This window comes from Pipistrellus hanaki (assembly GCF_964339955.1).
Source record: "Pipistrellus hanaki genome assembly, chromosome: 3".
Classification (NCBI taxonomy): Eukaryota; Metazoa; Chordata; class Mammalia; order Chiroptera; family Vespertilionidae; genus Pipistrellus; species Pipistrellus hanaki.
In genome coordinates, this window is record NC_140505.1 from 183,741,635 (window position 1) to 183,756,979 (window position 15,345).

General features: G+C 65.2%; 2 protein-coding genes across 9 annotated transcripts in view; both read right to left on the minus strand.

The window, feature by feature from the left end:
• Positions 1–1,100: 1,100 nt before the first annotated feature.
• Positions 1,101–3,934, minus strand: ELFN2 (extracellular leucine rich repeat and fibronectin type III domain containing 2). The gene has a single exon (XM_084876767.1). It carries the CDS (start codon positions 3,803–3,805, stop codon positions 1,196–1,198), a length of 2,610 nt encoding a protein of 869 aa, XP_084732893.1. The 5' UTR covers positions 3,806–3,934; the 3' UTR covers positions 1,101–1,195.
• A 141-nt stretch (positions 3,935–4,075) lies between these two features.
• The window catches only part of LOC311618978 (uncharacterized protein), a 46,421-nt gene continuing 35,151 nt past the window's right edge, over positions 4,076–15,345 (minus strand). For 6 of the 8 annotated variants that reach the window (XR_014794423.1, XR_014794424.1, XR_014794425.1 and 3 more), the window contains exon 3: positions 4,076–4,212. Coding sequence is in view for 1 of the 8 variants with exons in the window: in XM_084876824.1 (XP_084732950.1) it covers positions 4,132–4,212 (81 nt within the window). In the remaining 7 variants the exon portion in view is untranslated. The remainder of the gene's footprint in view (positions 4,213–15,345) is intronic. The other 2 variants (XR_014794429.1, XM_084876824.1) reach the window with 1 other exon arrangement.

The following is a 15,345-nucleotide window of genomic DNA, read 5'->3' on the forward strand; positions in this document are numbered from 1 at the left end:
CCATTTCCATATATGGATGGAAATATGGGGGCCCCTCGGGCCCGGGGGAGGGGCAGCCGGGAGGGGCAGCGGGGTGGGGAAGCCTCCGTCCTCCAGGCAGGCTGAGGCGCTGCCCCAAGACCCCATGATGGGAGTCAGACAGGTCGGAGGTCAGGATGGAGGGGTGCCCGCCTCCCCGCTGCTCCCAGCATCTGGGTTCGCTGCCGGCCCCCGGGATGAGCAGGGGTCCCGGGACCCAGAGAGCTGGGGGGCGGGAGGGAGGCCTGCCTCTGAGAGGCGGTGGGAGCTGGCCCCCCCACGGGGCTCAGACCCCAGAGGGAGCTCCCAGGCTGCTTGGAAGACACGTGAAGGGGCTGGCGGGGCGTCCCCATGCCTCTGCTCTGCTCCCGGCTGCCGATGGGGGGCGAAGGGCCCCCCAGCAGGATGAATCCCAGCCGCAGGCTCTGCGGGCACGGCCATGGGGCTTTCCAGAAAGAAAAAGCACCCGCTGGATTCTCAGGTCCCTCAGCCCCAGGGGACCACCGCTGGAAAGGGGTGGTGGGTGGATGGAGGGTGGGAGCCCCAGGGGACCCGCTGGAGGTCCAGGCTAGCGCTGGGCTTCCGAGCTGGGAAACTGACTCTCACCTGTCCCGGGACCCTGGGTCGTCACCTCCTCTCCCTGGGCCTCTGTTTCCCCATCCGTAAAGGAGGGGAGCCACGCCCCATGTCCACCTGGTGCTAAACCTCCCGTCCCCCAGCAGGGGACCTCTCCCTGCTGCCGGCTCCTTCGCCCCCAAACCTGTCCCTGGTCCCAGGGCCCCAGGCCCCCCTCTCTCTCTCTCTCTCTCTCTCTCTCTCTCTCTCTCTCTCTCTCTCTCGGCCTCCTCGCCCGGCCTCCCGCCCAGCAGCCCCGCACGCCCCGGCAGAGTCCCTGGGCAGCACAGTAAAGACGCCTGGTGTCGGTATCTGTGTAAACTTTTAAGGAGAACGTGTCTTTGTTTTCCTGTCCCTTGTAGTCGGGTGGTGGTTGTTCACAGTCAGGTGGTGGTCAGGTGTGTGCGTGGGTGCGTGCGTGTGGGTGTGCGTGTGCGTCGTCCGCTCCTCGGCCTCGGCCCCCGGCACGCCCCCGTCCGGCCGCCCCCGCCCGGCCGCCCCGGGCCCTTCCCCGCCCGCGTGCCCCCGCCCTGCCCCTCCGGCCTCACCGGGGAGGAGAGGGTCACAGCTTCTGCTGGGCCGAGACCCCCTTCCAGTAGTCGAGGATGTCGTGCAGGTCCTCGTCCTTGGCGAACTGGACCTTCTTGCGCAGGGCGTGGCCCGCGGCCATGTACACCTCCTCCCGGGGGTGCTTCTTGTAGGGCCGGAAGCGCTCCCAGATCTTGTGCGTGCTCTCGGACGAGTACTCGGGGCTGGAGGAGTAGCCCGAGTAGTAGTGTCTGGGCGAGAGCTGCGCGTAGGCCGAGTCCCGCTTGGAGCGGGCGAGCGGCTTGAGGAAGGACACGCGCTGGCTCAGGCTGTCGGCGCCCTCCTCGTAGTAGAGCGCCGGGAAGCTGTGCCGGTGCTCGCTGCAGTGGAAGACGGCCGGCTTCACCTCCAGGCGGTGCACGCTGCCCCCGCCGCCCCCCGCGCTGCCCCCGCCGCCCCCCGCGCTGCCCCCGCTGCCGCTGCTGCCCGAGGGCACCAGCGGGAGCCGGTCCAGCGGGCTGTGCAGGGGGCTGCTCTTCTCGATGTACTTGGAGTCGCTCTTGGCCAGCCCCGCGGGGGACGGGAGGTCGGGCACGTCCAGGCTGAAGACCTTGGCGCTCTTGACGGAGCCGCTGGAGGACACGCTGCAGGTCTTGCGGGCCACGGCGGCGTCGGCGCTCAGCTGGCGCTGCAGCGGGTGGTGGGTGCTCTCCTTGAACGGGGGCGGGAGGAAGGTGGGGAGCTCCAGGCCCCCCGGGGAGGCCGCCGAGGAGGCCGGCGTGGCCGCGGGAAGGGACTGGCACTCGAAGGCCAGCTCGGGGTCCCCGCCGCCGCCGCCGCCACCGCCGCCAGCGCCACCGCCGCCGGGGACCGCGATGAAGGTGGCCGCGTCCAGCTTGAGGGCGTCGATGCAGTTGTTGATGATCTGGTTGACCTTGTCCACCTCCTTGGCGATGGTGGAGATCTCCGTGGCCGAGCCCTGGCTGTTGCCCGGGCCCTGGCGGTTACTCTCGGGCTGGGCCGGGCCGTCCCCGCCACCGGTGCCCGAGCCAGCCCCGGTGCCGCTGCCACTGCCGGTGCCGGAGCTGGTGCCGGTGCCGGTGCCGGTGCTGGTGCTGGTGCCGGTACGCACCTCCATGTAGTTGCCCTTGGTGGCCACCTTGGGCGTGTCCAGCCCGGCCTCCAGACCCTTGGCAGTGGGCAGCTTCTCCCCGACGATGGACGGGAGGGAGGACATGCGGGACACGGGCAGCAGCGGGGGCTCGCCCAGCTTCTGGGCGGCGTGCACGATGGAGCCGGCCTCCACGTCGGCCCCGTAGCGCATCTCCAGGATGGTCTTCTTGACCTTGCCGGACTTCTGCTTCTCCTCCTGCAGGCGCCGCCGGCGCAGGCAGTAGTACACGGCGCCCAGCACGATGACCATGCCGAAGAGGCAGCCCAGGATGGTCATGATGTAGTGGGTGGTGGTGGAGGTGCTGGGCGCCAGGTCGCCGGCCACGGGCTCCCGCGTGGTGAAGGCCAGGCAGGTGTGGTTGAAGCGGCGGCTGTTGCGCAGCGAGGTCACGCAGAAGGTGTACTCGGTGTGGGCCCGCAGCTTGTCCAGGGTGACGATCTCCTTCTTGTTCTTGAGCGTCATCACGTCGGAGATGTAGCTGTTGTTGTACTGCACGAGCACGTACATCTTGCTGTAGGGGTGCGGGATGGTGACCACCAGCGTGGCCGCGGTGAAGGTGACGTGGTGCAGCTTGATAGCCGGCCCGGCGGACGCGTCGGTAGTGGACGAGGCGGGCGGCTCGGCCGACAGGATGTCGTCGGGGCCGAAGCCCGAGCTCTCGTCGGGCTCCCGCTGGGCGTCGGTGGAGTAGGGTGTGGGGTGGCTGGCGGGCCGGGCGGGCAGAGAGCCGTTGCGGCACTTGGCCTGCAGCACGGTGATGGCGTTGAGGCTGTGGTAGGGCCGCGGCACCAGCAGCGGGTAGCCGGCGAACTCCCGCGGCGACTCGCACTGCAGGCGGTCGTAGTTCTTGGTGACGTTGTTGAAGGCCACGAGCCACGTGAGGAAGCCGTACAGGTCGCACTCGCAGCTGAAGGGGTTGCCCGCCAGCTCGCACACCATGAGGCTGGCCAGGCCGGCGAAGGTGGCGCCGTCCAGGCGGCTGAGGCGGTTGGAGGACAGGTCGATGCTGATGAGGCTGGGGCACTCGGAGAAGGCGGCGGGCGTGACCACCTCGATGAGGTTGTGCTGCACGAAGAGGAACTGCAGGCGGCCCATGCCGCGCAGCATGCCCTCCGTCAGGTTGCTGAGCTTGTTGTAGCCCAGCTGCAGCACCTGCAGGCTCGCCTGGCCCAGGAAGGCGCCGTCCTCGATGTAGGAGATCTCGTTCTTGGTGAGGTTGAGGTCGGTGAGGTTGCCGAAGCGGTTGAGCGAGGAGTAGAGCACGGCCTTGAGCTTGTTCTCGTTGAGCCGCAGGTCGTGCACGGTGCTGTTGATGTGCTGCGGGATGGTCTCGTAGGGCGGCTGGTTCTGGCTGCAGATGGCCAGCCACACGTACCCCTTGTCGCCCTCGATGAGCCAGCAGTCGGCGCGCACGCCGCCGGGCCGGCACACGCACAGCAGGGCGGCCGCGCACAGCCCCAGGCGCAGCATGGCGCCGGCCGGGCTCGGGGCGGGAGGCACGGGGAGCCTAGCGGCTGGAGGCCGGGGCCGGGGCTGGGGCGGGCAGCACAGTCCTCCCGGGGGCTGCCACCATCTTGGGGGCGACCCCCAGCACAGGGGCCCCAGGTGAGGCAGGCTCCGCCAGACCCAACGGCCGGGGGCCTTCTGGGCGCTACCGGCAGGTGCTGGGCACCGCAGCCAGGCCGGGGCCAGGGGCGCTGCGGGCCCCACAGCCTGCTTCCCACGCGGCTCTTCTGCTGGGAAGGAGTTTGACTTCCTCTCCCGCCTCCGCCTCCGCCTCCGCCTCTCCTTTCTCCTCAGGTTCTGGGCTCAGACGATCCCAGGGGGAGCCGGCGAGACAGGGGCAGGGAGGAAGGCACCCATCTGCCACCTGGTTCCTGAAAAGCAGCACCGAGAGGGGTGACAGATCAGTGTGAGGGTCCGAGTGCAGGCCCCCAGTCCCTCTCCACCCTCCCGGGGCGGGGGGCCTCTCTGCCAGCAGCACGCTGGGGTCTGTTATGTAAAAGGGGGGTGCGGTGGGCGGTGAGAGAGGGAAGCGGGAGCTGGGGCCTGGAAGGGTGGAGGGGCAGAGTCTGAGGACAGTGGGCGCAGAAGGGAGTCTAGCATGTTAACAGTTCAGGTGCACACGCACTCACATGCACTCACACACACTCACACGTCCACGCTCGCCCACCTGCCCACACAAAGACCCGCATGCCCCCACGTGACACAGACTCCACGGCGTGCACACAGACAGACAGACACACAGACACACACACATGCACACGCACACGCACACACACACACACACCTAGTCTTGCGCAGGACAAATGAGCCACACACGCATGGCCACATACCCGGGCAGGCACCCTCCAATCGAGGGAAAGAATTAAGAAGTCCAGCAAAATGCCTCCTCTCCTCCCTGCCCAGAGATAAATAATGCATTTGTTGTGTAACTGCTCTCGTTCCAAAAATAATTCCCTTGTCTTGGCTTCCGTGGGGAGGGGAGCAGAGCCGCGTGGCTGGGGGCCCCCAAGCAGGGGGGGCAGGGGCTGGGGTCTCCGACAAGGGAGGACATGGGACAAGCTCGTCTTATAGACAGGAGCCGAGCTGAGGGAAAGAGAGGGCAAGAGAGTGAAGCCAGACACACACCCGCCCCCAATCCCTCCTCCTCCGAGAATGGGGGAGGCCTGGCGGGGAGCCCTCAGGCAGGCAAGAGAGCCAAAGGCCTCCGGAATAACGCGATCAAAGCGCCATCAGAGAGGGGCGGAGACTTGCCATGAGTCACACAGCACAACCTGGGCCAGGACGAGGCTCCTGAGGCGGCGGGACTCAGGAAGCCTGGAGCCCAGCTCTGAGAGCAGACGCACGTCCTGGGCCGGTCTGCACAGCCACAGAGCGGGGACCGGGTCCCTGCCGGCCACCTGACCCGGGAAGCAAGGTGGGCCGGGCTGCCCGTGCCCGAGATAAAGATGGGCGGGGAGACGGCGCAGGGCTCGGAGCTGACGGACCCTCGTTCACCAAGTGGGGACACCAAGCCCCAGACACGGCCCCTCAGGCAGGTGGGGCTCCAGCCCCCACCCAGGGCTCTCTCGGCTGCGGGAAGAGCCCGGTACTCCCACCCCGTGCCCTGGGCGGTGGCCAGGGATGAGAAGATGAGGCAGAGAAATCCGTGTTTGGATAAGAAAGCCTGTTCACAGGAGCCACCTCTGCTTCCTGCTGCTGCTGCTCCTGGGAAACTCCAGGAAGGAAAACACTTTGAGGGAGAAAAAACGTTAAACCTTTGTCTTTAAAGCAAAACCAATTTGCAGGCCTGGCCCCAGAGGGCTGCTGGGGACAGAGGAGAGGGTGGCGGGGAGGAGGAGTGCCCGGGAAGGCCGAGCGGGCCGTGTCTGCGGAGTGGCAGGTGGCCAGGGCGTGCAGATGACCCCTCCGCTACAGGCTGACGTGGGGTCAGAGGCTGGCTGACCGGGGCCTCCCGAAGGAGGCCTCACACCTAGGCCTGCAGGACGGCTTGGGCCGGGGGGCCAGACGGGTGGGGGTGGGGCAACTGGAAGGAGGGGTGCCCAGGCAGCAGGGAGCATGTCTGCCCCTGACGGTGCAATGCAGTCTCCGTGGGGCTGGAATCAGAGACCTGAGCTCCTTCCTGTCCAGTGTGGCTTCTGGCCCCGAGGGGGCCCCCAGCCAGTCCCTCTCATCCCTCTGGGGGCCCCAGTCCACTCCCTACTCTATCCCCCCCACACACACACACACACACAGGCAGTGAGGCTGCACTGGAGGAGGCTGAGTCGCCGAGTCGCCCTTCCCGAGAACCCTCTGCACCTCCTCCCAGGAGAACGTCTGGGGACCGCATTTGTATGCAGGTGCACGCGCAGGTGTGCGTGGCTCGGAGCACCGGCGCAGGGTGTGCTGACACATACAAGCAGACGGGGGTGCGGCAGGCGAGAGCACGCACGGCTGTCTGTGTGCACGGGCTACGTGGCCTCGTGGCCAGTTACAGAGGTGAACATAGGTGTGGGGGGCATCTCGGGGGAACACGGGCAAACGCCTACCTATATGTTGACATGCTGAGCACATGTATGATGTGCATGCATGTGTGCACATGTGCAACGTGAGCCCCACAGAGACCCCCTGCCCCACCCCCATCCTCAGACCTGAATTGCTTAGACCAGGGCCCCTCAGCCAGGCACGGGGGCTGCCAGGCAGAGCTGAGCTGCTAGAGCCTCGGGACCTCCTCAGGCCGTGCTGGGGGGAGTGGAGGGGAATGTGAAACGGCTGAGGGGGAGGGAGAAGAGGGAAGAGGAGAAGGGACCAGGCTTGGGAGGGAGCTAGTCCTATGCCATCTCTTCCCTTCCCAACCCCCACCCCAGCCACTCGGAGCTCCCCGCACCTGAGCCCCCAAGGTGACCTTGCCCGTGGTCCTTTCTCCCACTCCTCCTGGTCTCCAGGACGGCCTGGGCCAGCGTCCAGCTTTCCCCCCACCCTCACTCTCTCCTGAGGCTCAGACAGAGGGGGGGAGGCTCCCCGTCACCCTGTCCCGTGTATCAGCTACCCCGTCCCTGTCCTTGTCCCTGGGCCGCCCGCCTACCCCCCGGGGAGGCCTGACGCAGCCGGGAGGGGACCGCAAGGCTCTGAAGCCGCTGACGGCAGCACTTGGCCCCCCGCCTGCTGCACACCCACTCACAGGGGGAGGGGGTGCTGGCCGGAGGGGTGCCCGTGGGCCTGAGCATCACACCCTTCCCCTGCCGTCTGGTTCGTGAGGGTGGCTCCCCAGCACACGGGGGGGGGGGGGGGGGGGGGAGGAGGGGAGGGCAGGATGCCGCCTCACACACACCTGGGGCCGGGAGAGAAGGAAGAGGTGAGGGAGCTGCAGGCAGGAGGCAGGACTGGGAAGGACTGCAAAGCAGAACATGCAAACAGCCGAGCGGGAGAGACGAGGAACAGAGGCTGCGTCTGCGACACAGGGACCAGCTGTCTGCAGAGGTGATGGATGGGAGGGGGTGGAGGAGAGGACGCAGCACCTGCTGCCCACCCACCGCTCACCCCGGGGCCCGGAGACAGAGGAGCACGGGGCCGGCTGAGCCACTGAAATACAGCCTGTGACCAGCTGGGGGGAGGGGACACGGCAGCCACAGCTGTTGGGAGCAGAGGCCTTCTCTGCCCAGGCCTGGATGGCGTCGAGCCCAGCAGGGCTGGCTGATGGCGCAGTCCGGGCCAGCACAGTGTCTGGCTGGGTGCAGTGCTCCTGGCCTGCAGGGACCCCTCCATCCCCCTGTCCCCACTGTGCGGGGTCCTTTCCCCTCCCCCATCCCACACACAGGTGTGGCGGCCGTGGGGGGCCTCTGGCCAGAGCAGGGGCAGGCCCCAAGTGTCCACCAGCACCGCTCTACGGTGCCTCTCTCCTTCCCCCCCAGAGAAGGAACGTGGCAAAGTTGGGGGCCAGAGTGCATGGAGGGATCCTGGGGTGGGCTCCAGTCCAGCAGACCACACACCACCTGATGTCCCTTCTTAGGGGGACACCCTTGGATGGAGGAGGAGGAGAGTTAGCCAGGCCCAGCGGATCTGGGAGGCAGAGTGAGGCGGGGTCTTGGTGCAGAACGGACGGGACACGCCAGCTGAGTCACGCTGGGCCAGTGGCTCCCCGTCTCCAGGCCTCAGCAGCACCTGCCCCCGGAGTCAGCGGCGGTGCCAGGAGGCTGAGAAGCCCTCTGCAGACCCAGAATCCTAGCACTTCGTTCCGAGCTGGGAGGAGCAGGGGCCCCTGCTCAGCCCAGCCCCTCTCGGAGGGGAACCGGGGCCAGGCCTGGGGAAGGGACGGGGTCGCTGGTGGCAGTGACAGATCCTGACCTGCCAACCTCGAGTCCCTTCCGAGAGCAATTGCCCTGACACGAATGACCTCCCCGACCCCCGACCCCACCAGCTAACCCGGGACACAGGCTCTTTACCGATAAAGTGGGATGAATGCTTCCTAGCGCTCGAGGCTGCAATGGGCTAATAACGTGCATGCTCACCTCACAGGGCTGCTGCCCAGGGCTCAGCGTCTTGGCCTCCCACCTCCTGCGGCCAGGTGAGAGGATGGACAGGTGAGGCCTGCCTGAGTGTCCCTTGGCCAAGTGTGTGTGTGTGGGGAGGAGGTGGAGGTGGGGAGCAGGGGTCAGCAAGGAAGACGCAGCAGGGCTGGCCAGCTCAGAGACCTCGGACGAGCTACAGGCCCTCTCCGAACCTCAGCTTCTCCACCATCTCCCGGACTCCCATGGAATTCCAGGACACGTGGAGACGGTGTCTGCTTACACCCAGCAAATGCTCCGCCTCAGGCTCCCGCTCACAGGGCCACCCTCCCGGGGGCATCGGAGGGTCCAGGGCCCGAGTGGTGGAGGCAGTTGGTGTCCCAGCTCCCAGGAACAGGACACGAGGCTCAGCCAGGGAAATCTCATTGGCAGGCGCTGGGCAGCCCTGGCACAGGCCGGCCTGGGACAGACTGGCCACGGCCCCCCGAGGTGCCACCGTCACTGTCCGTGTCAATGCCATTCCCCGGAGCCAGAACTGCCAGGGCAGGCGGCCACCTCACCTCTCTCTGCTGGGAGCCAGCACCAGGCCACGGTCCCAGAGACAGGCGATGGCACTGCCCTCCGGACACAGCCTGCCGTCCCCGGGGCCGGACACTGGGTCTTGTCTCTGCCTCCACCCCACAAGGGTTCCTCGGCAGGCCGCTCTGGGCCCTGAGTCCTCGCCTCTAACACGGGATAGCCAGGCCTTCACCGCGGAACCGTTTGGATTCCAGGTGGAAGGAGCCCAGCGGCAGGGCAGAGAGAACAGCGCGTGGATGCGGAGGCAGAGGGTCCTCGGAGTAAATGCTGAGCTGTGTGACACAGAGCACATGCATGCCGCTCTCTGGGCCCCAGCCTCTGCCCCTGGAAGACAGTCATGGCTGCCCCTTACCCCCTGGCTCACTGGTGTCTGACATGTATGTCCCTCGAACCTTCCTTCGCCCTGCGCGGCTGGCACTGTTGGGCAGCCTCATTTTACAGATGAGAAAACTGAGGCTCTCTCCTTTCCCAACTTCCTCGAAGTAGCTGGTCCCACGGCAGGGCCTGGACGTGCATGGGTGTCTGGTGGGTTTCCGAAAGCAGCCGCACTTCCCTCCCCATCAGGAAAGCGTGCGGCATGGCCTGTGCACAAGCGGAGACTGCAATTTCTCCCTCAAGCAGAAGCCCTGATTCCAGGCCGGCTACGCTACTCCAGGCCCCTTCCACCGCAGGGCCTTTGCACATGCCATTTGCTCTGCCTGGGATGCTCTTCCCCCGGTATCTGAACAGCCCATCACCTCATTCAGGCCTCTGCTCAACTGCGCCCCGCAAACCCGCCCTTCCCTGACACCAGCAGGTCATCTCCGCCATGCCTTAGTCCATTCAGAGCGCTCAGCACTGCCTGGCATCATTTATTTCTTTATCATCACACCCTCCCCGCCCCACCATGAAATCAAAGCCGGCTGCATCTCGTTCGCTGCTGTAACCTCCAAACCGGGAGCACGGTCAGGCATGGGGCGCGCGCCCAGGACATGACGTGTAGCATGAGAGCTCAGGGCTAGGGACAGGGTGCTAAATAACAGAGGGAGGGACCCCACTTTCTATGGGGTGCTCACGTTGTGCCAGGGATGTGCTGAGCCTTCCTCTTAGCCCCATCTCACCCCCCGCTTACGTTTTCTGTTTCACAGGCTGAGAAACCAGGCTCAGAGCGGTCCCGGATCCACCGAAGACCACACAGCCAGGAGCCTGGAGCAGCCTGAGATCCTGCAACTGCCCGCCTTTCCAGAAGCCCTGCAGAGGTGATTTCCCCCCAACTCGCATGCCCCCAATGACAGGGGTCCCTGCTCCCGTCTGAGGCCACTCACTCCCTTCCTGGAGGGCTCTGATCACTAGGAATGTCGTCTTCTGTCACACAGCCCCGCCCGGCTCCGCACCTCTGTTCACCGGGCCCAGTGCTGGGGAGCCACTGAGAAATGGCCAGTAGTTCCCTTCCAAGGCCCTTCCGGCGTGTGCTAACCTGTTCTCTCCAGCCTCTGCTTATCCAAGTTCTCCGCTGCTCCTCCTGCGCCACTGTGTCCAGTCTCCTCCCACCTTGGGTTCAGCTGCTCAGGGTCACACTTGCTGTCCCTCCTGAAAATGTGTTGCCCGGAGCCAAGCACCTATGCCAATGTGCTCTAAGCAGCCGTGGGCACCAGGGGCCTCTGCCTCCCAGGTTGGACATCGTGCTTGTCAGAGCAGTGAGAGGTGCCAGCTTTGTGTCCTCACCTCGCTTGTCCTGATGCCAGCCAAACCCCCTTCACACACACCGCCGGGCAGCTCCGATGCCCTCACAACGTCCTCTGTTTGGGTTTCACCCGAGGAGCTAGGTGTCCGTCCACCCCCATTCAATCAGGTCTGATTAGTCTCATGCCCTTGTGCCAGCTGCTCCACAAATCAGGGGAGCTGGGTCCCTGCCCCTCGGTCCCGGCACCTGCTCCTGGCTTTGTGCCGTCCTGCGCGGGGCGAGCAGGCCACAGCGGCATCCGTGTCCGTGTCAGAAGGAAGCGGGAACCAGGCCTGCAGCTCACGCCTGAGGCAGGCGGGGCACGCTGTCCGATTAGCGACACACTCACCCACGTGCCTTACACACCCACAGTGTTTACGGCACACCTACTCTGTGCCCGGCCCTGCACTGAGCTCCGACTTACCCAGAAGAGCTCAGTAAGAAGCACCCTGCTCAGCAGCAGCAGCAGCTGGGTGTGCCAGGCCTCAGTGTGCCAGGCCATGGCGTGCGGGCACTCATCTCCGGCCCAGCCACCTTGGCCCAAGAAGAGGCCTGGGCTGGTCTGCAGTGTGACAGGCAGTGAGGACACACTGATGCTGGCTCACTGCGTGACCTTGGCCGGTCAGCGCCTTACCCCTCTGGGCCTCAGTTTCCTCATCTGTGCAGGGAGAAGAGCTGTGCACGTGGGTCTCAGGTTTCCAGGGCCCACCCCAAAGCCCCCTGTGCACTGCGCCTGGGCCATTCCCATGCACTCAGCCGGCCCCTAGGCCTCCCCGCTCCCAGGGTTGTTAGCACCTGTGCGGTGTCTGGGCCTCAGTGGAGGCGTGTGGGCGGGAGGATGGAGGGTTTTACCAGAGGCCTGGCCTTGGGAAGCCGCCCAGCAGCCTGGCTGGAGAGGCCCGACCCTGGCTCTGTGGCAGCTCTTCAGAGACAGGTCACACGGCCACTCCCTGGCACCCACTCCCCAGCCCCAAACAGCCCAGCACCCCCTTACCCCCCGCCAGGCATCTGGTAGAGCATGTGATCCTCCTGCCCACAGCCAAGGATGGCCGGTATCAAATCCATCTCCTACTCCCACCTCAGGGGTCATATCTGGCTTTCCCAGAGTCCTCTAGGTTATTCAGATGACTGCCTCCCCACCTAACCCCTACCTTCCCCAAGCTGACCCCTGTCCCCCCGCCTGACCTCTGCCTTCCCACCTGGCCCCTGCCTTCCCTATCTGGTCCCTGCCTTTATCCACCTTGCCCCTGACCCCTCCACCTAGTCCCTGACCCCCCACCTGATCCCTGAACCCCTGCCTTGTCCCTGCCTCCCCCACCTGGTCCCTGCCTTCATCCACCTTGCCCCTGACCCCTCCCACTTAGCCCCTGACCCCCCACCTGGTCCCTGCCTTCATCCACCTTGCCCCTGACCCCTCCCACTTAGCCCCTGACCCCCCACCTGGTCCCTGCCTTTATCCACCTTGCCCCTGACCCCCCCCCAACTTAGCCCCTGACTCCCCACCTGGTTCCTGCCTTAAGCCATCTTGCCCCTGACCCCCCCAGCTAGCCCCTGCCTCCCCCACCTGGTCCCTGCCTCCCCCGCCTGGTCCCTGCCTCCCCCACCTGGTCCCTGCCTCCCCCACCTGGTCCCTTCTGGCCTCTTGGCCTTGGCTCCAGCAAACCCCAGGCCCCCACTCAGCTGCAGCCCCGGGCACTACTCACCAGTCTTCACTGGACCCGCTTTCACCAGTGCCTGCGCACGCGCGGCTGCCTCTGCCTGCATGGCCTCCATTCATTCATTCAATAAACATTTATGGAGCACCTACTATGTACTAGGCGCCAGCTAGGCCCGCCCTCCCACTGGACTCTGCCTCTCCCACCTGCTCCTGCTCCGGGGCCTCGGGGGTGACATTTCCCTGCCTTCCAACATCCTCAGGGCTGCCCCAAGGCAGAGTGGTGTATCAGGGCCCGCCTCCGCACCTGCCCCCCCCCCCCCGGGAGAAATGGAGGCTCGGGGTGGCAGGGGGTGTGACCCCCTCCGAGGCAGCCTGGCTGGAGAGGCTGCACGCCTGGGGCAGATGAAAACAGTCCTGGGCTCACGGGGGCTGCGCCTGAGCACATCCCGTATTGACGGGTTGAACCCTCAGCACAACCTTCTCCTTATTCCCACTTTACAGAGGGGGAAACTGAGGCCTCACAGCGGCTCCGCAGTGGCTCTGGCCCTCCGTGACACCGGCTTTGGATGAGGAGATGCCGTGAATTCCTCTTTCATCCGGGCCTTCAAAGGTAAAGACTTAGGAGATTTTATTTTTAAAATCTCCATTTCCGGAATCCACTGAAAACCCTGGGGGGTGTGGCCAGCCAGGGTCTGCACCCCATCAGCAGCAGAGCCAGTGTCATGGCCCTGGTGGGCCCTCCTCCCTGCCTCTCGGCTGAGGTTCCCGCTGACCCCGGGCACTGGGGATTTCAAGGTCAGCAACAGAGGAAAGATCAGACTGGAACCAATTAGAAGCCTGGCCTGTTAGGGGGAATCCCATGAGCCTCCTGGTCTGGGACCCAAGGTACCACCATCCCTGCCTCCCTGGCTCTGCTTCTTTTGCGGGGGACTCTCTGATTATGCACCTGGGGCTCAAGAGCTCTATGATTCCTAAATGTCCTAAATGTCTTCTGAGTCCTGCCTCAGGGGTCACCAGTCCTACACAACTTCAAGCTGCTCTGACCCGTTCACAACCCCCATCAGCTTGGCTCCAAGCAAGCCCATTGGGGTGGGAACCCCAAACCAGGGGAGCACCCAGAGGGCCCCCCAAACCTGCCTGTCACTCCGTGGGGCCCCGGGCTCCTCAACAATGCTGCTTGGATTGCTGGGTAGAGTTTGGGGCTCCTGGTGGGGTGAATGGGCTCCTCACTCCCAAATACAGTTTCCACCCCATCAGACACCGCCAGGGCTGAGGGTCCGGCCAGGGCTGGTGGACACCAGGAGGCCTAAGGCCTTGGCTGCTGAAGCCACGCCCTGGAGCAGCCCTGCTGCACCAGGCTCTGGGGGTTCTGGGGGTTCTGGGGTGGCCCCTCACTCCCGCGGCTCTCCCACAGCCTTTGGGTTCTCCTCGCCTGAGCTTCCCACGGCTTCTCCAGACACCGGCACCCAGGGCTGGCAGACACCAGAGCCAGGAGAAGAGCCCCTCCTGGGGCCACAAACCCATCACAGCCCCAAAGCGGCTGTCACACGGGGTCGCTCTCCTGGCACTGAGACTGTCTCCTTGGGAGCGGGTGGGGGAGCCCTCAGAGGCCTGCAGCTGTGGCCTCGGAGAACAAGGAAGCTCTGTCCCCGCAGAGGAGCCCCAGAAATGGGGGGGTAGAGGGGCATCCCATGACTGCTAGCTGCGCAGAAGCCACTGCTCAGGACACATGGCCACCAAGTCAGAGTGGCCAAGCCACGGAGGCCAGCCCTCCCTGCGGTCCCCCTAGCAGGGCAGGCCGCATTCAGCTCAAATCCCAGCTCTGTCACTGAACCAGCAGCGTGGCCATGGCCGCAGCAAGCTACTCCTTTCCTCTGAGTCTCAGTCTCCTCTTCTGTAAAATGGGACCAGAAGGGCACTACCTCGGGCGGGGACCGTAGAGGGAATAAGCTACAAGCAGGGTCTGGCACATAGTAAGTGCTCAATAAAGTTAGCTGCTGCCGGTGTGGTTATCATGGTCCTCGCCAGGGTGGCAGCAGGAAAGGGGTGAGGCCTGGCCCCCGACAGGGTCTTCCTGTCATTCCCGAGGGCAGCACACCTCTCTTCGCCTACGCCTGGCCCCTCTCCTAGGTCCAGCCCCACCAAGACCTGCCCCCCACACCTCCTACAGCCCGGCCCCCAGCCTCTGTTTCTCGCCCATTGCCAACCACAATGGCTGTTATAATTAACGGATTATCTCAGTGCGACAGCTGTGGTCCTTTGAAAATTGGGTTGAATAACAAGATCCTGGCGTATGGAAATTTCTTTTCATCTCCTGCTCCCTCTTTCTCTCTCCCTCGCTCCAGCCTCGTTATGCATGCAAATGTCTTTCCCCCTTTCCCTCCTTCCCCAACACCTTCCCCCTCCAGATGGCGAGGGGACAGACTGGGTTCTGCTTGCCCTACCAGTCTGCCTTCCCGTGAGGAGACAGGTGGAAACCGCCCCTCCTGGGTCCTCTGTGCACCTGGCACTGGGAGCGCGCCTGACACACGTGACCTGTCATTCCCCCTCCGACCTCCCCTACGTCCTGACACCTTCCTCCTACTCCCCGGGCTGCCCCCCTCCAGCTCGGCTGCCTTCCTTGGGGTCCTATCCCAGCCACCTGCCCTCCTCTCCCAGTCCCCCCTCCCCATCTCATTCCCTCTCAAGACTTCTTCTATCAACTCCCAAGTGCTGACCATGCCCAGACCACTGGTCCCAGCTGCCTCCTTCCTGGCACCTGAAGCTCCTCCCATCCACGTCCTCTGCTGGACTCGCCTCCCGCACCTGCTGCCTCCCCACTGCTGCTGCTGCCCCCCGGCCCCTCACCATCGAGAAGCACCCTCAGCTGCCCAGCTCCCTGTACCTGGAGAGTCTGTGTGCCTGCCCACTACTCCTGCTCTGCTCCCGGCTCCTTCCCTGTGCCTCAGCTTGCATTTCTCCGTTAGCATCCTTGCTGGCCTCTGCCCCCGTCTGACCTCCCCTTCCACCCGTCCTCCCAGCGGAGGGTGAGCCAATGCTGAAACGTAACTCTGAGCATGGCACTCTCCGCCCAGAAGCCTTTGCT

Coding starts and splice junctions, on each gene's coding strand:
- ELFN2 (XM_084876767.1), bottom strand. CDS start 3,805: ATGCTGCGCCTGGGGCTGTGCGCGGCCGCCCTGCTGTGCGTGTGCCGG.